At 41.6% G+C, this 25365-nt stretch overlaps 1 protein-coding gene across 5 annotated transcripts in view; it reads right to left on the bottom strand.

Moving 5' to 3' along the window:
• Positions 1-2687: 2687 nt before the first annotated feature.
• GPATCH8 (G-patch domain containing 8) overlaps positions 2688-25365 on the bottom strand; it is a 112659-nt gene continuing 89981 nt past the window's right edge. For all 5 annotated transcript variants that reach the window (XM_036835995.1, XM_036835994.1, XM_036835997.1 and 2 more), the window contains 2 exons: positions 13193-13323; positions 2688-8856 (listed from right to left, as the gene is read on the bottom strand). In XM_036835995.1, coding sequence (XP_036691890.1) covers positions 4953-8856; positions 13193-13323 — 4035 coding nt within the window. In that variant the 3' untranslated portion in view covers positions 2688-4952. The remainder of the gene's footprint in view (positions 8857-13192; positions 13324-25365) is intronic.

Below are 25365 nucleotides of genomic sequence, written 5' to 3' on the forward strand. Positions count from 1 at the left end.
ATGCAGGGGACGCTGGTTCGATCCCTGGTTGGGGAACTAAGATCCTACATGCTGCAGGGCAACTAAGCCCGAGTGCCGCAACTACTGAGCCCACGTGGGCCACAACTACAGAGTCCACACGCTCTGGAGCCCACACGCCACAGCTAGAGAGAAGCCCGAGTGCTGCAAGGAAAGATCCGGAGTGCCGCAACTAAGACCCAACTCAGCCAATAAAGAAATACGAGAATGAAGGGGTTTTTAGACATAGGAAATAACATAAGCAAAGAGAGCAGCAGAAGGACATAGAGGTCAGTTATAGAGAAAGACAAGTAGTCAACATAGGGTGTCTAAAGGGGAGGACTGGGGCATGAGAGTGGAATGGAAGGCTGGGGTCTAATCACTGGAGGTCCTTGAATATCTTATTAAGGAATTTGAACTTTAATACATAGGAGATGGAGAATCATAAAGATTTTTTAAGTCAGGGAATAAGATACATGATCAATTGTGCACCAGTCTGGATTACACTAGCTGCCTATGGATAGAAGGAACTGGAAAAGGCAGGACTTAGTGGGAAGATCAGATGGGTGGCATCTACCATCCTCTCAGTTAAAGGTGATGAGGCCTGAACCAGGGAACTGGTGGCAGGAACAAAGGAGAGAGCAGAGATTGCACATCCAGTTACATTAGTAACTGGATGTGTAATCTCTGCTCTCTCCTTTGTGTAGTAGGGAGGTGTCAAAAGTAATTCAAAGCTTTGGTGGCTGGCTGGTAGGACAGTAGTATCATTAACTGAAATTGGAAACAGGTAGGATCAGATTTGGGAAGGGAGAGTTTGGTATTTAATAAAGATTCTATTCCTTGTTGGGTGTTCCTTTGGGGTCAGAGCTGGGTTGATAGTAGGCAGAGGAGTGCTGACACATTGCTGTCACTTTCCCATTCCATCAGCCTGAGCCCTAGAATTTCTCAATGAATGCTATGGCTTCATAAAGTCAACAATTATTGAACTTCTACTATGTGCCTGGCACTGAGCTTGGCAGTGTGGAGGATATACAGAAAAATCTTCATCTTTGATGTTTCCTTGCTAAATCCTGATGCATAATCCTGTTACTAATGGTATTTTACTTTGCTTTTATCTTTCTTGAACACATAATCAAAATGTTTGTGTTCAACTCTATATAAAACACTCTAAGGGATTAAGAGAAAAAAGGAAGTATAAGAATCAGTCCCTCCCTCTCAGAGCTTACAATTTTACTGGGAAGCAATGAGTACAAAATGAACTGCACTCTGATTCTGAAAAGCCAGTAAGCTTACATGGGACAGGGACTTAGATCCTAGAGTCAGGGAGGCCAGCCAGGAAAACGCTGCAATAATTCAGACACGAGATAAGGGGGAGGTGAAGGTATCCCTGGCAAACAATAATGGAAAGGGTTCACAAGGCCTGAATTAGTCACTGAGGGTGTTGAAGAGGGAGTACTTCCACGTTGCAAGCCCAGGCAGCTGCGGCAGATAGAAGAACCCCTATTGGAATCAGGCAGCTGCACATACCTTCACACAGCATACTCTCTACACGTCAGTCTGCCTCTTTCGCTGACACCTTGGCTGCTCAGAAAATCACTTTTCATTTTCTTTAGTTTTTTTGGCCGTGCCACGTGGCTTGTGGGATTTTAGTTCCCTGACCAGGGACTGAACCTGGGCCACCGCAGTGAAAGCACCGAGTCCTAAACACTGGACCTCCCGGGAATTCCCACTTTTCATTTTCATCTTTTATTTTGGGGCAGGGATTTTTCTATTTTAGAGAAATAGATCTGAGCATCCAACCCAAGGTTCAAGTTGAATAGCTTCTCTTTTGTCAAGGGGAGAACACAGCTGTATGAGAGTAGGAAAGAAATAGACAGTGTACTGTTCCTTCCTGAAAGGTTGAGGAAGAGAGGAAACTAATTTATCACTACAGATCTATGGTTAGCTTTTGATGCTGAACTTTCCCTGCCTTTTGAGACTTTTCCATACAGAAGAGTAGATAGAGGCTTTTATCTGCTCAGTAACAATTAGGACATACTTCCTTTTACCAGGTAGCTCTCAAGCACTGTAGTGGTATTAAAGTGTTGAGGAGAATAATTCAGGACTGGTTCTGGTATACAAAACTCCATCTAGAGGGCAAAGGCCAGGCAGGTGTCTCATCTCATTGCCCTGAAGTCCATCCAAAATCCCAAAACTCAAAGCTAGAAATTCCAAACACATTTAGTGAGCACCTATTTGCCATACATTCTACTACACACAGATTGTACATCTAAAATGAGCAAAAGGATGAAATAGAAGAGAATCTGGGGGGCTTCCCTGGTGGTCCAGTGGTTATGACTCCTCACTTCCACTGCAGGGGGGCACGGGTTCAATCCCTGGTCCGGGAACTAAGACCCCGCATGCCGCTCAGCAAGGCAAAAAAAAAAAAAAGAATCTGGGGAAGGGTGGAAAGGAGGTGCACATTCCAAGACAACTACATAAGACTGAGAGAAACGTAACCATTACTTCCTCCCACAGCATAAGCTTTCCCCTCTACTTGGGCAGGCTGAGCTTTGAGAAGCACAGTCTAAACATCATATGGTTCATAAGAATCTATGATCACTTCAAACAAGATGTTATTTGTAAACCATAACTCCCTCCATCCCTTCCCCACTCGAGTGGATGGGGCAACAATCACGACAGACTCTAAGTTTCCACAAATCATTGGTTTATTAGAAAGTTCCTTTCCCTAATTTTACAGCATATATATCTCTATCATATGTGATAAAGTTAAATACAATCTGTTATGCTTGTAAGTAAGGATAGGTTATTTCTTTCTTTTTTTTTTAGTTTTAAAATCACTATTCTGGAAATCAAAGGAAACTGCCTCCAGGAAGGCAGAGAGGCAGCCAGAGTATGGCTCAATCTACAAGCTAATGGGAAGCAGCACAAAAATGTTAATACTGTATTATTTAAATATTTACATGGGCTGAAAGCAAAGAAAAATGAGTCCCTTCACTTCAAACAGATGATTTCATTTTCCAGTGCTAGTTATCAAATAAGCGATGCTTCTGAATCAGATGAGGAGCACTGAACAGGCAGAAGGCTGTCAAGAGTCTTGTTTGCCCAGCACTTGCTTGTCATAAACTCAAAGCCTTTCTCTTTTGGAAATTGAAGAAGAAAGGCAGAACAGAGCCCTGGCCCACGTAAGAAGGGCTTGTTTTTCCTGTCAGGTGACCACCCAACCAATTCTAGCCACAGGAATAGGTAGGGATATGCCAAACAGGGAAGTACTAACTACACCAAAGAAGATGAGACCTACAATATAAACACCTTTGGGTCAGTGTATTAACTAGGTCTGAGAGCCGGGTGAAACGCAAGAAGAGGAGGAAGAGGAATTGAGGTGGTACTTCCCCTGATAAGTGTCATGGGAGAAAAGAAAAAAGGTATCTTTACTGCTTAAACTAAGCTGGGTAGAAGGCATGGAAACTATGAAGCAAAACAATCTGCAGAATCCATAAATGTGCTCACCTCCCAGTAAGTGGAAGAGGAAAAACTGTCCCAACTCTATCATCCTCCAGTCTACTTCTACTTCAGTTTCTAGCCAACCCAAAAGGCACATTAAAAAATTTTGTCAGAGGGGGCTAAGTACTAGGAAGGCAAATGGACTGCCTGGGACAGGCACCCCGGAAACCCAGGAATCCCCCAGGACAATCATACTGAACCTCACTGCTTCCAGAGTATAAAGCTCTTGAATCTCTCTCTCCTCCTCTGTGGGGCGCACCTGTTTCTCTGTATAAAACAGCAAAGCACGTGAGGGAGACTCTGTCGTAACTGAGTATCCCTCTGACACCCCCAGCTGACTGCTGCCCATTAGTTCAAAAAGTCTAGTGCTGGGGGCACCACTTACTGCAAATTTTGTCTCTGCAAAGAATGTTAAACAACGTTCCTTTTTCTGTTTTAACATTTTTATAGTTCATAACTTCAAAAAATACATGAGCTTGATAAAATATACATGCTTAATCATTTTTGCATCTAGCAGAAAACAAATACTTTATTTTTTTGTTTTCATTTTATAACCTTTAAAGTTTCTTAATTCAACTAGGGCAAACATATTTACACAAAGCCACCAGAACAAGGATCACTTAAAGAGCTGGATGTAAAAAATATTATTGCAGTATACTACAAATATGGAACCTTTTTTATATGAGCTACAAAAAGCAGCATTTACGTTTATAGAGTTCAGTGCAATTTTTTACATTAAAAAATCCTATAAATTAAGAAGGAAACATCAACATGACAGAAGAAAATACACCCTTCAGACACATGAGCTCCTCTCTGGGGAAGCACATGGGCGACTCTATGTTCCGCATAGCTTCTATTCATGATAGGATCTTCTTTTCTGGGATATGCAGATGTCTCTTCTGGGATGAGGGACACGAGGACAACAGTGCCAAATGTGTGGCTGTTTGTGTGGGAAGTGGATCGAATGACAGCCTGAGTGGCACCTGGTTCCAGGTCAGACTCCCTTTCCACTTCACCCGGGATAAATAAGGTCACCAAGGTCAAAGACACTGATAAAGCAGGACCAGATGGAAAACCCGCCAGCCAGAGAGGAGGAAAATGTTTTAAAATGTATAGACAAGTGCAGAGGAAAGTAGAGAGAGGAGGGGAGTATCTAAACTCAACAGTTTGGAGATGTTGCCAAAGAGGGGTGGGTAGCACTTACTGGTATTCCCAAGCTTAGAAACACAGGAGAGGGAGGGACAAACAGAAAGGGGAAAAGGGAAAAAAATCCCTGATAGTAAACCCAAAGCAAACCTCAAATCTAAAACCACCCCTGCAAGCCAAAACTCAACTCTTTGGCTGTCAGACACTGCCCATTCCAGCTTCTACTTGCTGGTATTAATGGCTCAACACCCCAAGGGAAGATTTATGGGTCACCTTCCCTGGCCCTACCTGGGCTCCTATCCAACTCATGTTCCATGGCTGGGGGGGTGCTGCAGGTCCTGACCTGAGAAGATGGGGTGAAGTAGTGGGTGAAGGTGGAGGGCAGTGGCAGCTGCTGCAGCAGGCCGGGGGGCAAGTAGGGTAGGGTAGAGGGCAGCATGTGGAACAGGGTGGAAGGTAAAGGGCCCAGGATGGATGGCTGAGGCGGGAATGATATGGATGGGATGGCTAGCTAGAAAGGTGGCAGGATGGCCAGGGATGATTGAGTGAGTGAGGTGGGACAAGGAAATGGGGGTCAGGTGGGGCTGGGGAATATGATGTACTTGGGCAAGTGGCTGGGGATGAGGGTGGGGGTGAATGCCAATGGCAGCAGCAGCTGCTGCGGCATGATGTTGTAGGATGGCATGCTGAACAGTTGTGATGGAGGTGGCAGAGGCTGTGGCCGGCTGCTGAATGTGGATGGGCTGCAAGGCTGGAGTGGCTGGGGCCAGGGCAGCTGAGGCGGGAAAGGCCTTTACTTGCTTGGCCAGAAGCTGCTGCTGGATGTGTTGCTGCGCGGCCTGCTGGAGCTTGCTGTACTTCTCCATCTCCTCGGGAGTGAAGGTGATGGGCTGGCTTTCCAGTGGGGCTAGGGAAGCATCCTCAACCCCATCAGCTGACTCAATACTAGGCTCCCCACTGGGAGGTGCATAACTGGGGAAGTGCTCAAGGTCTGACGCTATAGGCAGCAAGCTGGATTCCACAGGGCCTGGTTGACTGCCACTATCCAGGGACTCGAGGGTGTCCCCATCACTGGGGTCAGGGAGGTAGTTATGGGAGATGGATGGGTCCCCAGGATAGCAGTCAGAGTGCACTGGGGTGCCTAACGGAGCCACAGGGTGATCAGCAGTAGCTTCTTCAGACTTTGGCTCTTCTGGGGATGGGTCTGATAAGGGGCCAGCTGTTTCCTCTGAGGAGAACTGATGTCCAAATGGGGCATCACTATTCCCTGGAGGCCCTTCTTCTGTCTCTGACTGCTCTTGCTCTTCCCCCCTTTCTAAACCAGACTCTTCACATTTCTTGGTGTTGGGCTTTCGGGTAGCTGGGAGCTTCCCTATCAGTGGAAGGACAGGCTTATTGCCAAGAGAAGGGGGGAGCTTGGGCCCAAAATAACCTTGTGGAGGGTCCTTGAGCTTGAGCCCGGCTTTATTAGGGGTGGCCAGCACCTCCTCACTCACACTGGGTTTCCTCTCCACTTTCCGTGACTGGATCTTCTCCAGTAGCAGTTTGGCAGTGACAGAGTTCTTGTCTTCAGGGTTGCAGTCACCTTCTGACCCTCTTCCTGGGCCAGTGTTGCTGTTCTGGGAGGGTGGGCCTATCCCTTTACCATCATCTCCTCTGCCATCTTCTTTCTTCTTCTCCCCGGAACCTTCTCCCCGGCCTGATCGGAAATAGTGGGGAGACTGGGAGCGGTAGATTTTAGAGCGAATGAAATCTCGACGACCAGAACGCCTCTCCTCAGGGCTCTCGTGACCCCATGATCCCTTCCTGGAGCCTGATCTCTGTGAAGGGCTCCGGGTGCTGCGGCTGCGGTCCCGGCTATAGCTCCGACTCCGCTGCCAGCTGTGGGCTGTGGTGCTGCGGCTTCTCCGTTTGCTCCGGCTGCGACTACAACTGCTGCTGTGGCTGCGGCCCCTGGATCTTGAGCGCTCCCTAGTATGACTCCGAGATCGGCTTCGGGACTGGCTGCAACTGAGGCTATAGTCATCATCAGAAGATGAATATTTGTGCCGCTTGGACCGGTGCTTGGAACTGGTATAGTCTGAGTCATCAGAGTCGTGGGAGCGCTTGGAGTGCCTTCGTGATCGGTCACTATAATCACTATAGCTGTCATCAGAGTAACTGTGTTGTCTACTATAGCAGCTCTGGTCTGAAGAAGCATCTGAGCTACTTGAGTAAGAACGCCGGGAGGAACGGCGAGAGGAATGGTGCCGGCCAGACCGTGAGTGGCTACGGGAATGCTCACTGCCCGACTCTTCTTCCTCCTCTTCCTCCTCCTCCTCCTCACTGTACTGGGATGGAGACTTCTGGCGCAGCCGGCGTGATGAAGCATCATCACTATCCTCATCTCCACTACTGGGTCGACTTCGATGGCTGGATCGGCTGCTCCATTTGCTGCTAGCTCTTTGCTGACAGGATGAAGTTGGAGGTTCACCTTTGTGTTTCCTCCCACCATGATCTTGGGAGCTGCCACCACCTCCACCTTCATCCTTCTTGCCACTGCTCCCTTCTTCAGCTGGAATGGATCTCCGCTGGGAATCATCTTGGGCTCGCCGCCGTCTTCTCGGTGGTGCAGGGCTACCACTACCAGGGGGTTCTGGTTTGGGCCCCCGTTCAGAATCTGCTGGGGCTGATGACTTATTCTTCTTTCGTTTTCGCTTCTTGCGCTTCTTAGACTTCTCCCCAGACTCTGCCTTAGAGCTTTTCTCTTCTGGGTCAGGCTTGTGTTTCCGTTTGTGTTTGCTGGATTTTTTGTGCTTCTTCTTCTTTTTGTGTCGGTGGGACTTCCCAGATCGTTCTTTCTTGCTAGGAAGGCTTCTCCCCGTGTCTTCTGTCTCTGACCCATGGCTACCCCCAGGCTCCTGCTTATTCAGGCTGCTACAGGCAGACCCTGAAGCAGGTGCATCTATTCTGCCTCCTGAAGAATGTTCTACACTCTCTCCCTCCTCCTTGCTTTTATTTGGCTCACTAGGATCAAGGCTTTGGAGATGGTCCTTTGAGGAGCCTCCTATATCCTTTGGTTTTTCTGTCCCTTTAGCTCTGGCATCTTTGTTCCTTGAAAGCTTGAAGTCAAAGTACAAAGGATTACAACTGTAAGAAATGGAGGGTTCTGCCTTCGTGAAAATTAGTAGTTCTGATGGCCACTGGAGGGCAGTGCTTTCATCTTTGCTTAAAACGGGAAAGAAGGGACCAGTAGGATGTTTGGGTCCCTCCTGGCTTTCTTTCCCTGCTGGAGTGGCCTGAGAGATTTCTTTAGGAGGATTAGAATCACACATTTGGATCTCTGAATCCTTCTGACTCTGACTCTCTGAACTATGCTCACTTACATCCCCTCCTGAGGCCTTCTTTGTCTCAGCTTTGCTTTCAGGCTCTGAGGGCTCAGCCACACTGGTTTCCATCTGCTGTTCAGAGACTTCACCAACTGTCTTTTCTGCTCCTTGGCTTGCTGCCACCTTGATGCAGCCTTTAGGCTTGGGAGAACTACTTTTTTTGCTGTCTAGGGCATTCTTTGGGTGTGTACTATTATCACCTTCCATTTGTTCACTGGCTCTCATAAAGAGTAGGAAAGGAAAATTAGGTTTTACTTTGCAGTGTGCTGGGGGGATGTAGTGGTAATACTCTGGCTCTGTAGCCCCAGCCCCTTCTTCTCGCTTCATTCTTTTTAACTTAGATAATGTTGAGGCAAGGGACCCTCCGTCCTGAGGGTCTTCATCCTCTTTTTTACCATCAATATTACTGCTACCATCGGAGTCTCCCATCTTCTGCAGTCCTTGGTCTGCACCCTTCTCATCAGCTTTTGTTCCATCTTCAGAGGTCCCTTCCTCTGCATGGTCCTTGAAAACTGATGCTATTGATTCGAGTTTGACAGGAGCCTTCTTGGCAAAAGAAAATGACACTCCCAATTTTTGCAGTGGGGTCCCCAGATTATTCTTAATGCCAAAGCTGATGCCTTGAGAGGCTAGCCCAGGAGACTGTGTCAGTCCAGTGGTATTAGTGATTTGTACTGCAGTGAAAGGGCCTCCTTTATCTGTGGAGAATTCAGATCCCAGGCCACAAGTGGCAGTGGCACTTGTGCCACTGTTTGTTGCTGATTCTTCTTTATCATCATCTCCACCTTCTTCATCTACAGCCACTGTGGTTGGTCTGAACATGGGACCACTTCCAGGTGCACTACACAATGGTTTAGAAAAATGAAAAACAAAAAAAACAGGTTTAGGGAACATTTCATACCTCTTTTTTTTTTTATTTTTGGCCTCCCCACGCAGCATGTAGGATCTTAGTTCCCCGACCAGGGATCAAATACGCACCCCCTGCAGTGGAAGCATGGAGTCTTAACCACTGGACCACCAGGGAAGTCCCTCATACTTCTTATATGATACTAATCCCTTATGCTTGACCATTCATCACAGGCAGATCTTAAAGACACTGAGTGATGGTCATTCCCCAGCCCTGTGCTAACAAAAGGAACTTCCTCAGTGAGGTTAGGCAAAGTCTCACACTACTAATCTACCAAGCTACATTCGCAGGGATAGCCAGTTACTGCTGTTTCTTCCTTAGCTGTCTAAAATATAAAAACTGAGGTTTACCTCTCAATTCGAATACACTATCATTACTGTCTGGTACAGCCCACCTGTCCTGTATCCATTCTTAATTCTTATTGTATCATCCTACCCATCAGTATGCTATCAAACATATGGCTGAACATCTATTCACAAAGGTTGCACAGTTCACCCTTGAATACAGGTTTGCAGGTTTGAACTGCGAGGGCCCACTTATGCACAGATTTTTTTTTCAATAAATACATATCACACAATCTGTGGTTGGTTGAATCCGTGGATGTGGAACCACAAATACGGAGGGTTGACTACAAAATTATACACAGATCTTTGACTGTGTAGGTGTGGGGGGGGGGCTGGGGGTCACTGGCACCCCTAACCTCCACATTGTTCAAGGATCAACTGTATTTCATACAGCTAAAAAACAAAACAAAACAAAAAAACCCTCAATTTCTTCTATGCTTTCAAATTTCAATTTTTAAAAACGTGCCTATTCCCTGAGTTGAACACAGTCAGAAACCTCCACTGTGCTACGCTATGATGGTTTGTGGTTAGGTTAGTATGTCTGTTATAGAAACTAAGAGTCTGTGCCTATCTCCTGGCACCATGCCCAAGCATCAGCTTTAGTTTTGTGATACTTTCTGGGCATTCCATACAGTGATCATAATTCTACCAAGGACCTTCTCAGCTTTGAAAACAGGAGCACCAAGGAACCTCAAAGCCAGTGTTTTAAACTCCTGTCATGTCTGAAATTTTTACAGTGTGTGGATTATACAGGTATCTCTCAAGCCAAACTCAAGAACTGAAGAGAATTATTTGGATGAAGTCCTTTTAATCTAAACCCTAGCTACTAGCTGCCCTAAACTCAGGGACCAAATATATTTGGATAATATAGTATCTATCCCCTTTGCTATCTGAACTGTTGTTATTGTGGGATGGAACCCACAAGATTTAGGTAGCAAGAGATACTCTCACTGTGTCACAAAACCTATCCCATGGCAAAGAAACCCTCAAATTGAATTTTTAAAAATTTATTTTGACCTTTTGCTTAGTCTTTGCCACGCTACTTCAATAACACTATGGGGTCACGCATTACTCCTAGGACAATGAAAGACCTGATGATGGGCCAAAACCTTCTTTTATTCTCCCAAGAGATTACTTGGTCATCTTTTAACTGTTTATTTCTAAAACAGAACTAATGCTGCACAGCGTGGCCAAAAAATAAATAAATAAATAATAAAACATTCACTACCAAAGAAAAACACGTATTAGAATATGTCCCAGGGCTTCCCTGGTGGCGCAGTGGTTAAGAATCCGCCTGCCAATGCAGGGGACATGGGTTCGAGCAGCCCTGGTCTGGGAAGATCCCACATGCCACGGAGCAACTAAGCCCGTGCACCACAACTACTGAGCCTGCGCTCTAGAGCCTGCAAGCCACAACTACTGAGCCCGTGCGCCACAGCTACTGAAGCCCGCGTGCCTAGAGCCCATGCTCCGCAACAAGAGAAGCCACCGCAGTGAGAAGCCCGTACACCGCAACAAAGAGTAGTCCCCGCTCGCCGCAACTAGAGAAAAGCCCATGTGCAGCAATGAAGACCCAATGCAGCCAAAAATAAAATAAATTTATAAAAAAATAAACAAATAAAAATAAAATAAAATATGTCCAGAACTAGAAAGTGGTCTGGTATATATATTTTTAATATTTGATTTCTTTTAAAAATAAATTTATTTATTTATTTATTTTTGGCTGCGTTGGGTCTTCATTGCAGTGCAAGGGCTTTCCTCTGGTTATGGCGAAGGGGGGCTACTCTTCATTGTGGTGCGCGGGCTTCTCACTGCGGTGGCTTCTCTTGTTGTGGAGCACAGGCTCTAGGCGCGCGGGCTTCACTAGTTGTGGTTCGTGGGCTCTAGAGCACAGGCTCAGTAGTTGTGGCACACGGGCTTCGTTGCTCCACGGCATGTAGGATCTTCCCGGACCAGGGCTCGAACCCGTGTCCCCTGCATTGGCAGGCGGATTCTTAACCACTGTGCCACCAGGGAAGTCCGAGGTAGTATATATATTTTTAAGGAGGTACCCTTGCTACAAGTCCAAGAGGAATGTGTTTAACATAAAGAGCTGCCAAAGAAGGAATCAGAACCAGTTTAATAGGCATTTTAACTCAACATTAGAGCTCATGGGTTAATTCTGTTTCAAAACTTACACTATATGTGTTCTTTCCCTTCCTCCTTCCTCCAAAACACAAGAGAAGTAAATAAGTAAAAGGATCCAGAGACAAAAATCCAGAAAGTCTATGATCTTGGAAACTCTGGCCCCAACTTGGTTGTAAAGTTTTAAAAGCCACAGTCATAGCTTCTCCTTCCACCGTAACCAGTTCCTCCTTTGTTACTGGCCAGCCATTAAAAACAAACATAGGGACGTAAGTCCTTCGGATTGAGGCCCATACCTCATGAACTCTCAGATGCTCAAAGACTGGGTCCCCAAAGTCTAGTCGCTTGGAAATTCAGCCCTAGGTGGGATAAATTCCACCTAAGGCTAAACACCAGCCCCAAATTTATCATCAAGAACCATGAAACATTAAAAACAACACTCAAGAAGGCAGGAATCTACAGAGAAATAAATGGATAGAATTTCCTAGGTTTTAATGTTTAGTTCTAACTCTACTCTATAGTACTTAAAAGGCAGTTACAACACTTGAATCTGTGCCCAGTAGAATACTGTGATGTATATGCTTTTCTACATAAGAATAATATTGGAGGGGAATTCCCTGGTCTAGTGGTTAGGATTTGGCGCTTTCACTGCCGTGGCCCAGGGTTCAATCCCTGGTCAGGGAACTGACATCCCACAAGCCGTGCAGGGCAGTCAAAAAAAAAAGAAAAAAAAGGTTGGAAAATGGGAATAATAATTGTTGCATAATTTACTGATTTACTGAGCATCTTCTATGTGCTAGGAACTCTTTTATAAGCACTTTGATATAACAATGACTTCTCACAACAACTATAAGAAATAAATTGTGATCATTTCATCTTACAGATAAGGAAACTGAGGCAAAGAGCTTGGATATCTACGGTCACAAAGATCATAGGATACGGCCTCAGGAGTGCAAATTCTTAATCAATATGTTATACTCCAAGTATAGATATGCTTTTAGTTTGAAAGAAGGATCTATTAAATTTATTTTATTTTTTATTTATTTATTTTTGGCTGTGTTGGGTCTTCGTTGCTGCACGTGGGCTTCCTCTAGTTGTGGCCAGCGGGGGCTACTCTTCGTTGCGGTGCGTGGGCTTCTCATTGCAGTGGTTTCTCTTGTTGCGGAGCATGGGCTCTAGGCGCGCAGGCTTCAGTAGTTGTGGCTCGTGGGCTCCAGAGCGCAGGCTCAGTAGTTGTGGCGCATGGGCTTAGTTGCTCTGTGGCATGTGGGATCTTCCTGGCCCAGGGCTCAAACCCGTGTCCCCTGCATTGGCAGGTGGATTCTTAACCACTGCACCACCAGGGAAGTCCCTGAAAGAAGGATCTATTAAAAACTGAAGGATTGGGCTTCCCTGGTGGCGCAGTGGTTAAGAATCCGCCTGCCAATGCAGGGGACACGGGTTCAAGCCCTGGTCCGGGAAGATCCCACATGCCGTGGAGCAACTCAACCTGCGTGCCACAACTACTGAAGCCTGCGTGCCTAGAGCCTGTGCTCTGCAACAAGAGAAGCCATCGCAAGGAGAAGCCCGCGCACCCCAACGAAGAGTAGCCCCCGCTCACCGCAACTAGAGAAAGCCCCATGCGTAGCAATGAAGACCCAATGCAGCCAAAAATAAATAAATAAAATTAAAAAAAGAAAAGAAAAGAAAAACTGAAGGATTATATGTCAATTATACCTCAATTTTTAAAAAAACAGATTATAACTCTTAAATCTTAAGGGTTATAATTATTTGTAGAATGCTCGGAGAGAAAATGTCCTCACCATTCAGCTTGTTTTCTTTGCTCTGCCAACTCGTGGAGCCGCCGTAGGGCTTTCTCCTGCTTCTTCTCATCTTTGCGGGATCTTGAAGAGACATTTCGAGCAAACTCTCTCTGCTTGAGATCTTTCAATCTCTGGGTAACAAAAGAAAGGAAGAGGGAATGGGTGATTTAGAATAACTTGGGGATCCTGAAAGCAAGGCTTTCAGAATATTTACCCATAATCAATGGTTATAGCACTAGCGTAGAATACACTGTTATACTCTCTTATGGTAATTGAAAACACAATGGCTGATTACTTTGGGTAAAGCACTTGGAGTATCTGCATTCATAATTAGGACAGCATACCATTTGCTTTATTGGGCAAAATTAAATAATTTCAGAAGCAACAAGCAACACTAGGAGAAAAGAACACTAGAAGAAAAGAAAAGGGACTATTTAATCACCTGCTCTTCCAGGATGCAAAACTAGACAAATAGAACATGAGTTAAATTGTAATAACACAAGCCAAAGAGAACAGAAAGGGGTTAAGCTAGTATAGAAAATTACCCAGGTGTAAGATCTTAAAAAGCAATGTACAGCTTACATGGGGAGGTTATCTGAATCATTTGGACTAATAGAAAGCATACTTTTATTTCACCATAAAAAGGTGCTATACTTTTCATCATGAACAGTTTTCTTGCTAACTAATCAAACAAACCATCTTCCAGTGCTTGCATGTTCAGAGCTCACCAGTCTGACCGCTTTCATCTGGTCAGTCTGCTGAAATTAGAGAGTAATATGTGTGGCTTTTCATTCCTTCATGGCCCTGAGAGGAACATCCAGGGAATGAGATGGGAGAGTAGAGACAAGTCAAAGTATTACTTAAAATCCTGATAAAAGAATGGGTCTTTTATTCTCAGAAGCTACTATATATAATTTTCCTTAAAACAAAACAAAAACAGCAACGTTATGACACACTGATGACAGACTCCAGACATATCTATCTGCAATGAAGACATAACTAAAATTATTTTCAACATACTAGATAATATAAAAGCAAACAAACCAAAACACATACATTAACCTATGCTTTTACAATAGCATTGGAAAAAGGAATCTGACCCAACATAAAGTGGACATTGCTTTGTTGGAAGGGCATGATGTTCAACAGACAGAGGAATTTTCTTATCTAATATTTATGAAATGTGTTTTGAATCTTTTTGAATTGGGAGGGGAAAAGGGTAGAAAGACACACACAAAAAAAGATACACAGCTAAAGACACTAGTAGAAAAACTCACTCTTGTGATCTGGGCTCCCAAATTAGAAGGATTTGCTTTCAATACATCAGCTGAAAATGTCACATCACAAAGAAAAAAAAAAAAGTAAAAAATAAAACAAGAATGGAAGAGAAAAAAAAAATAAAGCAAGCATTACTACACAAGCTCTCTTAGTGAATGTGCAAACTATTATACTGAACAATCAGGGATAAAGCCATCAACTCTAAAAGGGTTGGGGAGAAGGGAAGTACCTATACAAAACATGTATGTGTACATACACACAGACTGACACAGTAATAATCCCTTCTAGATAAATGGAACCATCTCCATTCCTTTAGGAAAAATGGTTACAGAACTTCAGGAAAGACCACTGTGGTCTAAAAGCAGTTAGTCTTATTTTCATTTACCTTTATTTTGGGGGCGTTCAAGTAACCAAGAGATGGCAAAATTGTTTTACTGAGGCTGGCTGCTCAGAATTAAGATTTTTATAAAAATCACTTCAAGATGGAGGAGCTCCAATTTCCTCCTTCCAAGGAGAATGGGGCAGAGAGAAAGAGCCTGTCAGGACTATTGTATGATTATTTTAGGCCACAAACCCAGTTTTTTCCTGCCCCAAACACTTAACAGGCTCTCTAGCCAAGATTTAAATAGAATGATATGTTTTTCTCATTTCTGCTGTCTTTTCTCTAGCCACCTCATAAGCCTGGAAAATCTCCCCATGCCCAGTCATTCCCTTCCCTCTTACACTTTTAGGAGTTATTTCCCAAACTACAGGACACTGTCTAAAAGAATGAGCATTTTATCAAAGTCTGGAGTCTCCAAGCTAAGTCAATGATTTCCAATCATTCAGCAGCCACCTGGTACAAACTTGCAGTTGAAGGGATAGAACTATTTCCACATCAGCCTGAAGACACCCTATCTCAAATTCCCACCACAATATAATTAAAGGTAGGGAGGGAAGAAAATGGGATGATGTCAATAAAACAAGTTCAAATCGTGGTCCTATATAGGGTGTAGCAAACACTCCTGTATCACCTTTACAAACTTTATAGTTAAGACTGGGGTCTTAAAAATAGAATTGGGAACCCTAGAATTCTAACCCAAACCTTAAAGACAGGGCTTGGCAACTCTCCCAAACCCAAAATGTATATTTGGGGTCTCTCTCAGATAAGGGTGTTCTGATGATAAAAATGGATTCCTAACTCCAAGTCTCTCCTTTCTTCTCAGGGTCAAACTAAATTCCCCTCACAAAGTCTCTACTGATCCCTCACATAACATAGCATTTTTCTTCTTTGTGAACTGTCTTATTAGCACTTTGTTATAGCAGTGATCTAGCAATCATCATATTTAGCCTGACTATACTTATTCCTGTCTTTCAGAAGGGCAGTTTGTGTAAAATTTCAGAGTCAGAAAGACTTGGGTTCAAATCCATTAATTACTGGCCAAGTGGTTTCACCTCTCTGAGCTGCAATTCCCTCATTAGAAAAACAGGGCTATCTAGCAATAGATTTACGAGATTAAGTGTCAAAATAAATACAAGTAAAGCACTTAGTTTGTCCAAACTGTTCAATACTGCCCCTTCCCCTTTATTTGGGGCAGGGACTATGGCTTATCTTTATAACCAACCCTGCAGCGTAAGGAGCAGCGCCAAGGCTACAGAACTCATCTGGTAAATGGCTGGTGAATAATTTGGCTTAAACACTGGATCCTTGATTTTTGACAAATCTTCGTTACCACCTGTAGGAAAGTTTGATATGAAATGTTTTCATGTATCAATATTTACTAGGGACATATTCAAGCTAAATAATGTTTTTCCTAGTTATTACTCTCATACAGTAAGGAAGTCTCTCTCTCTCTCTTTTTTTTTTGGCCACGCTGTGTGGCATGCAGGATCTTAGTTCCCCAACCAAGGACTGAACTCAGGCACCGGCAGTGAAAACATCAAGTCCTAGCCACTGGATCACGAGGGAATTTCCCGAAGTCTCATTCCTTAGAGAACCAAAAAGCCTAAAAATTTAAACCCCTTACTCCTGAACAGAACTGGGCCAATGGCAAAAAAGATACTGACCAGAAACTTCTCAATTTCCCATCTAAAAAGTAATTTTCATAAAGGTACAATGCCCTCATTCAGAATCAGATTTTCCAGTTGCCTATTTTATCCCAAAAGGCTACCAAGCTTGGCTCATATGCCACTGAGTACCCGTATGAAATTCTCTCTGTGTGTGACCTGTACTTTTTACTTTCCACTTAAATTCTGAAGAGGAACTCAACTTTAGATAGCTTTTTCAAGGCAAGAATAGAGGAGCAACATAACTGACTGTCAGAGAAGAGACAGAGTTCAAGTAAGGAGACCAAAAAGTACAGATGTGTCATCAATCCAAAAACTATTTTCAAAGGCTGAGCAAATTCCATACTGTACACACAAATTCAAGTTAGCCTCCAAACTAGCACAGAGTCTAATCTGAATGGATCTAATTAATCATTTAAGGTGACTCCAAAGCTACTATGTCCTTATCTCGGAAAATTATAAAGTATGCTTTCTGAAGAGTTACTAATAAATTTGCTTATTTATTTATGTTTACTACTATAAATTTAAGCCACATAACACATTTTTAGCTGAAAAATATTTGATTCAAGGGAAAGGAGACCAAACCCCATTCATAATGAAAGGGTTTGAAGATCTTGTTCTCCTGAAAAACGAATAGCATATTTCCATAAAAGTATACATCTGTGGCAGAGAACATAATTTCTCACTGATTTTCACTCACATGGTAGCTGGGGTTTCTATTAAATTTCCCAAAAGACCAGTAGAGGGAAGAACTTAACAAATAACCCAGCACTTGAAATACCCACCCACTGTTGGGCTAAAGACCACTTCAAATGTAAATGACATTCTAGTTCTTAAAACTAGCTAAACAGCACTGTGTTGGCAGAAAAATATCTACTCCAGACACAAAATCCTGCTCCACTATCCATCTGCAAACAAATTAAACCAGAGAAATGAGAATCTGGTAAATCTTACCAGGTTTTCAGTGTAGGTGATATATTTGTCCACATTATCAATAATGTGGAGTGTCAATAGCAAGAAGTGGCACTGTGTTTGAGCTGGGAATGAATGAGACAGTTTTCCCTATCAACAAAAGATAACAAGGATCTCAGTCTAATAAAATACTTTTTATATCTTTTGATGCTACTCTTCTCTCTTGAATCACAACAAAATTTGATGTTAGAAGCTTATATTTGATTGAGTATACTTTACTAGGAATAAATCTATTATCTTTATCAAGTATTTTAAATCTATTATTGCAATTTAAAGAATAAAAACATTGTTTCCATGTGAAGGAAATTTCAGGCATCAGAAAACAGGCAGAGTATTTTCTATTGCCACTAAAAATCCTATGTTCTAATATTTACTCAATTCTAAAGAGAAACCTAATTCTGTCTCTTCAGGGTCAGAAGATTATCTGTGATTTCTTTTTCTCACCAGACAGCAATCTCACTCTCCCAGAGATTGTTCTCAGTTTTCCTTTATAACTAACCCTGCAATGCACACACCATTGTCTATGGCACAAAAGAGATGTTCAGTAAACATTTATCAAACTGGTTTCAGTTTTAAAATCAGTTATTGCGAAAGGGAACACATACATATTTTTACGTATTATTTGTTGGTTACGAACAGAGATGGAGAATGGTGATCAAAGAAGCAGTGGTTGCTTGCAACTCAATCTGTTTTTCTGCCTAAACATGATCCAGCCCTTTCTGAACTCAACTACTCCCTTTCCATTATGCCAACAACCCCACATACCCAAAATCCACGGCCTCTTCTTCCCACTGTTTCCTGCCTCTCTCCAATGACATATAACATTAATGAGGAACTCCTTTCCCCACCAAAACTGGAGTAGTCATGCTGTAGTTGCTTGGCCAGGTTACCCACTTCAAGTCTCAGTGTTTGATGCCTCTGGATGAGACCAGCCAGAACATCGCCATGTGATGAGGGAGGGAAAAGACCAGTAGAGAACACAGAAAGCCTCAGCGTTAAACTACTCACAGAAAAAATATTATAGTTGAAAGGTTAAGTAAATCCAAGTTACTGGGCATGAGGTGTAAATTCTTCTTTTAGCACATGCATATCAGTAAGTGATGAAAATGAGTTTTATTCAGTAACAGAGAAAACCAAATGTTTGGTAACAGAAAACACTAATGATGATTACAGATACTGAAAAAAATCAGAGGGGAAATAGAGAAGTATACATTCTTTTGGCTAGGTAACAGTAGTTCTAATAGTCATTTATGGCAATACCATTTGTGCCCAATTACTCTGAAACACAATGACTTAATATCATTTGGTTAATATCAAATTAATTTGTCATAAAATCACTGTGTTATATTTGCTTTATGTTCAGAAATACAGCAAAAAGCCTTAAAAGTATGTTATATTCTTTAATAGCACCAGGTGTATACTGCTTTAAGGTATTTTTCACATGCACACATCCCCCCCCATGTATTCAATATATGAAGTCACCATCATCACTACCAAAATTTAAGTTTGATAATGAAGTTTTTAAAAATAATTTTATTGCTATGTAATTCATATATCTTAAATTCACCCACTTAAAGTATAAAATTTAGTGGGTTTAGCATATTCTCAGAGTTGTGCAACCATCAGCACTAATTTTAGAATATTTCCATTATCCCCCAAGGAAAACCCATCCATTAGCATTCATTCCTCATTGCCCCTTTCTACCCAGTCCCTGGAAACCTGAACTATATTATATTATCCATAGATTTGCTTATTCTAAACTTTTCATATAAATAAAATCATACAACATAAGGGTCTTTTGTGACCGGCTTCTTCCACTTAGCATAATATTTTCAAGATTCGTGCATGTTGTATTTATCAGTAAGTCATTCTATTTTATTGCTGAATAACATTCCATTGTATAGCTGCACCACATTTTGTATATCTATCCATCAGTTGATGGATATTTCGGTTGCTTCCACTTTTTGGCTATGATGAATAGTGCTGCTGTGAACAATCTTGTACAAGTTTTTGTGTGGACATATTTTCATTTCTCTTAAGTATGTGTTGGTCATCTGGTAGCTCTATATTTAACATTTTGAGGAACTGTCAAACTGTTTTCCAGAGGGGCTGCGCCACTTTACAACCCCACTAGCAGTGTAGGAGAGTTCCAATTTCTCCATATCTTCTCCGGCACTTACTGTGTCTTTTTCATTTTAGCCATCTGAGTAGGTGTGAAATGGTATTCCACTGTGGTTCTGTGGATAACAAGTTTTAAGTATATCTACATAATCCTCTAGAGATCATATCTGGAGGCAAAGATTTGCCCTCTAGGTAAAATCTGAAGGAGCATAATTCGAAAGAGTTGCTTAGGTCCAAAGCAAATGGAACAGCAGCACCCTAGTTCAGAGTTCTCTTTTCAGTACTGTCGCTCACAAACTTATCATTATTCCTTAAGTTGCTTTAACTTTTCAGACTACATTGAACATACAGCCTCATCCCAGAATCTCTGCCACAGTGCATCACTGTGATGAATGCATGTGTTCAGAAGCAGAAAACCAGTTGAAAGCTACAAAACATAAATAAGGTAGAATCATTTTTATTCACTTTGGAATTGTGTGCCAAGATAAAGAACAGAGTTAGAAATACATAGTATGAGAATACAGGGTTTACCAGCAACCTTAGCTCCCAAAGGGTCTGTTTAGGGTTACCTCGGCTCACAAAAGCAGACAGCTTCCCTAAACAGATGCAGAGTTTTCCAAGGTTAACTAGGTTGTGATAGCAGGGTGTAAGGAATCTAGTCTCAACAAAAGCACAGGTGGTGGGTATATAAGACTTAACGACATTCATAGAAAGACAGACAAGATGAAAAGGCAGAGGGCTACATACCAGATGAAGGAACAAGATAAAACCCCAGAAAACAACTAAATGAAGGGGAGATAGGAAACCTTCCAGAAAAAGAATTCAGAATAATGATAGTGAAGATGACCCAGGGCCTTGGAATAAGAATGGAGGCAAAGATCGAGAAGATGCAAGAAATGTTTAACAAAGATCTAGAAGAATTAAAGAACAAACAAACAGAGATGAACAACACAATAACTGAAATGAAAACTACACTAGAAGGAATCAATAGCAGAATAACTGAGGCAGAAGAACGGATAAGTGACCTGGAAGACACAATGGTGGAATTCACTGCTGCGGAACAGACTAAAGAAAAAAGAATGAAAAGAAATGAAGACAGCCTAAGAGACCTCTGGGACAATATTAAATGCAACAACATTCGCATTATAGGGGTCCCAGAAGGAGAAGAGAGAGAGAAAGGACCAGAGAAGATATTTGAAGAGATTATAGTCGAAAACTTCCCTAACATGGGAAAGGAAATAGCCACCCAAGTCCAGGAAGCACAGAGAGTCCCATACAGGATAAACCCAAGGAGAAACACGCTGAGACACATAGTAATCAAAGTGGCAAAAATTAAAGACAAAGAAAAATTATTGAAAGCAGCAAGGGAAAAACGACAAATAACATACAAGGGAACTCCCATAAGGTTAACAGCTGATTTCTCAGCAGAAACTCTACAAGCCAGAAGGGAGTGGCATGATATACTTAAGGTGATGAAAGGGAAGAAGCTACAACCAAGATTACTCTACCCGGCAAGGATCTCATTTAGATTGGATGGAGAAATCAAAAGCTTTACAGACAAGCAAAAGCTAAGAGAATTCAGCACCACCAAACCAGCTCTACAACAAATGCTAAAGGAACTTCTCTAAGTGGGAAACACAAGAGAAGAAAAGGACCTACAAAAACAAACCCAAAACAATTAAGAAAATGGTCATAGGAACATACATATCGATAATTACCTTAAACGTGAATGCACTAAATGTTCCAACCAAAAGACACAGGCTTGCTGAATGGATAGAAAGACAAGACCCATATATATGCTGTCTACAAGAGACCCACTTCAGACCTAGGGACACATACAGACTGAAAGTGAGGGGATGGAAAAAGATATTCCATGCAAATGGAAATCAAAAGAAAGCTGGAGTAGCTATACTCATATCAGATAAAATAGACTTTAAAATAAAGAATGTTACAAGAGACAAGGAAGGACACTACATAACGATCAAGGGATCAATCCAAGAAGAAGATATAACAATTATAAATATATATGCACCCAACATAGGAGCACCTCAATACATAAGGCAACTGCTAACAGCTATAAAAGAGGAAATCGACAGTAACACAGTAATAGTGGGGGACTTTAACACCTCACTTACACCAATGGACAGATCATCCAAAATGAAAATAAATAAGGAAACAGAAGCTTTAAATGACACAATAGACCAGATAGATTTAATTGATATTTATAGGACATTCCATCCAAAAACAGCAGATTACACTTTCTTCTCAAGTGCGCACGGAACATTCTCCAGGATAGATCACATCTGGGGTCACAAATCAAGCCTCAGTGAATTTAAGAAAATCGAAATCATATGAAGCATCTTTTCTGACCACAACGCTATGAGATTAGAAATCAATTACAGGGAAAAAAACGTAAAAAACACAAACACGTGGAGGCTAAACAATATGTTACTAAATAACCAAGAGATCACTGAAGAAATCAAAGAGGAAATCAAAAAATACCTAGAGACAAATGGCAATGAACACACGACGATCCAAAACCTATGGGATGCAGCAAAAGCAGTTCTAAGAGGGAAGTCTATAGCTATACAAGCCTACCTAAAGAAACAAGAAAAATATCAAGTAAACAATCTAACCTTACACCTAAAGGAACTAGAGAAAGAAGAACAAACAAAACCCAAAGTTAGCAGAAGGAAAGAAATCATAAAGATCAGAGCGGAAATAAATGAAATAGAAACAAAGAAAACAATAGCAAAGATCAATAAAACTAAAAGCTGGTTCTTTGAGAAGATAAACAAAATTGATAAGCCATTAGCCAGACTCATCAAGAAAAAGAGGGAGAGGACTCAAATCAATAAAATTAGAAATGAAAAAGGAGACGTTACAACAGACACCACAGGAATACAAAACATCCTAAGACACTACTACAAGCAACTCTATGCCAATAAAAATGGACAACCTGGAAGAAATGGACAAATTCTTAGAAAGGTATAACCTTCCAAGACTGAACCAGGAAGAAACAGAAAATATCAACAGACCAATCACAAGTAATGAAATTGAAACTGTGATTAAAAATCTTCCAACAAACAAAAGTCCAGGACCAGATGGCTTCACAGGTGAATTCTATCAAACATTTAGAGAACAGCTAATACCCATCCTTCTCACACTCTTCCAAAAAATTGCAGAGGAAGGAACACTCCCAAACTCATTCTATGAGGCCACCATCACCCTGATACCAAAACCAGACAAAGATACTACAAAAAAAGAAAATTACAGACCAATATCACTGATGAATATAGATGCAAAAATCCTCAACAAAATATTGGCAAATAGAATCCAACAACACATTAAAAGGATCATACACCACAATCAAGTGGGATTTATCCCAGGGATGCAAGGATTCTTCAATATACGCAAATCAATCAATGTGATACACCATATTAACGAATTGAAGAATAAAAACCATATGATCATCTCAATAGATGCAGAAAAAGCTTTTGACAAAATTCAACACCCATTTATGATAAAAACTCTCCAGAAAGTGGGCACAGAGGGAACTTTCCTCAACATAATAAAGGCCATATACGACAAACCCACAGCAAACATCATTCTCAATGGTGAAAAACTGGAAGCATTTCCTCTAAGATCAGGAACGAGACAAGGATGGCCACTCTCACCACTATTATTCAACATAGTTTTGGAAGTCCTAGCCATGGCAATCAGAGAAGAAAAATAAATAAAAGGAATATAAATTGGAAAAGAAGAAGTAAAACTGTCACTGTTTGCAGATGACATGATATTATACATAGGGAATCCTAAAGATGCCACCAGAAAACTACTAGAGCTAATCAATGAATTTGGTAAAGTTGCATGATACAAAATTAATGCACAGAAATCTCTTGCATTCCTATACACCAATGATGAAAAATCTGAAAGAGAATTTATGGAAACACTCCCATTTACCACTGCAACAAAAAGAATAAAATATCTAGGAATAAACCTGCCTAGGGAGACAAAAGACCTGTATGCAGAAAACTATAAGACACTGATGAAAGAAATTAAAGATGATAGCAACAGATGGAGAGATATACCATGTTCTTGGATTGGAAGAATCAATATTGTGAAAATGACTATACTACCCAAAGCAATCTATAGATTCAATGCAATCCCTATCAAATTACCAATGGCATTTTTTACGGAACTAGAACAAATCATCTTAAAATTTGTATGGAGACACAAAAGACCCCGAATAGCCAAAGCAGTCTTGAGGGAAAAAAACGGAGCTGGAGGAATCAGACTCCCTGACTTCAGACTATACTACAAAGCTACAGTAGTCAAGACAATATGGTACTGGCACAAAAACAGAAACATAGATCAGTGGAACAGGATAGAAAGCCCAGAGATAAACCCACACACGTATGGTCAACTAATCTATGACAAAGGAGGCAAAGATATACAATGGAGAAAAGACGGTCTCTTCAATAAGTGGTGCTGGGAAAACTGGACAGCTACATGTAAAAGAATGAAATTAGAATACTCCCTAACACCATACACAAAAATAAACTCAAAATGGATTCGAGACCTAAATGTAAGACCGGACAGTACAAAACTCTTAGTGGAAAACATAGGAAGAACACTCTTTGACATCAATCACAGCAAGATCTTTTTTGATCTACCTCCTAGAGTAATGGAAATAAAAACAAAAATAAACAAATGGGACCTAATGAAACTTCAAAGCTTTTGCACAGCAAAGGAAACCATAAACAAGACGAAAAGACAACCCTCAGAATGGGAGAAAATATTTGCAAACGAATCAACGGACAAAGGATTAATCTCCAAAATATATAAACAGCTCATTCAGCTCAATATTAAAGAAACAAACAACCCAATCCAAAAATGGGCAGAAGACCTAAATAGACATTTCTCCAAAGAAGACATACAGATGGCCAAGAAGCATATGAAAAGATGCTCAACATCACTAATTATTAGGGAAATGCAAATCAAAACTACAATGAGGTATCACCTCACACTGGTTAGAATGGGCATCATCAGAAAATCTACAAACAACAAATGCTGGAGACGGTGTGGAGAAAAGGGAACCCTCTTGCACTGTTGGTGGGAATGTAAATTGATACAGCCACTCTGGAGAACAGTATGGAGGTTCCTTAAAAAACTAAAAATAGATTTACCATATGATTCAGCAATCCCACTACTGGGCGTATGCCCAGAGAAAACCATAATTCAAAAAGACACATGCACCCCAATGTTCATTGCAGCACTATTTACAATAGCCAGGTCATGGAAGCAACCTAAATGCCCATCGACAGACGAATGGTTAAAGAAGCTGTGGTTCATATATACAATGGAATATTACTCAGCCATAAAAAGGAACGAAATTGAGTCATTTGCTGAGACATGGATAGATCTAGAGACTGTCATACATAATGAAGTAAGTCAGAAAGAGAAAAACAAATATCGTATATTAACGCATGTATGTGGAACCTAGAAAAATGGTACAGATGAGCCGGTTTGCAGGGCAGAAGTTGAGACACAGATGTAGAGAACAGACATATGGACACCAAGGGGGGAAAACTGCGGTGGGGTGGGGATGGTGGTGTGCTGAATTGGGCGATTGGGATTGACATGTATACACTGATGTGTATAAAATTGATGACTAACAAGAACCTGCAGTATAAAAAACAAACAAACAAACAAAACAACTAATACTAAACTTTCATTGGGTTATCTGTATGGAA

Source organism: Balaenoptera musculus, chromosome 20 (assembly GCF_009873245.2).
Source record: "Balaenoptera musculus isolate JJ_BM4_2016_0621 chromosome 20, mBalMus1.pri.v3, whole genome shotgun sequence".
Classification (NCBI taxonomy): domain Eukaryota; kingdom Metazoa; phylum Chordata; class Mammalia; order Artiodactyla; family Balaenopteridae; genus Balaenoptera; species Balaenoptera musculus.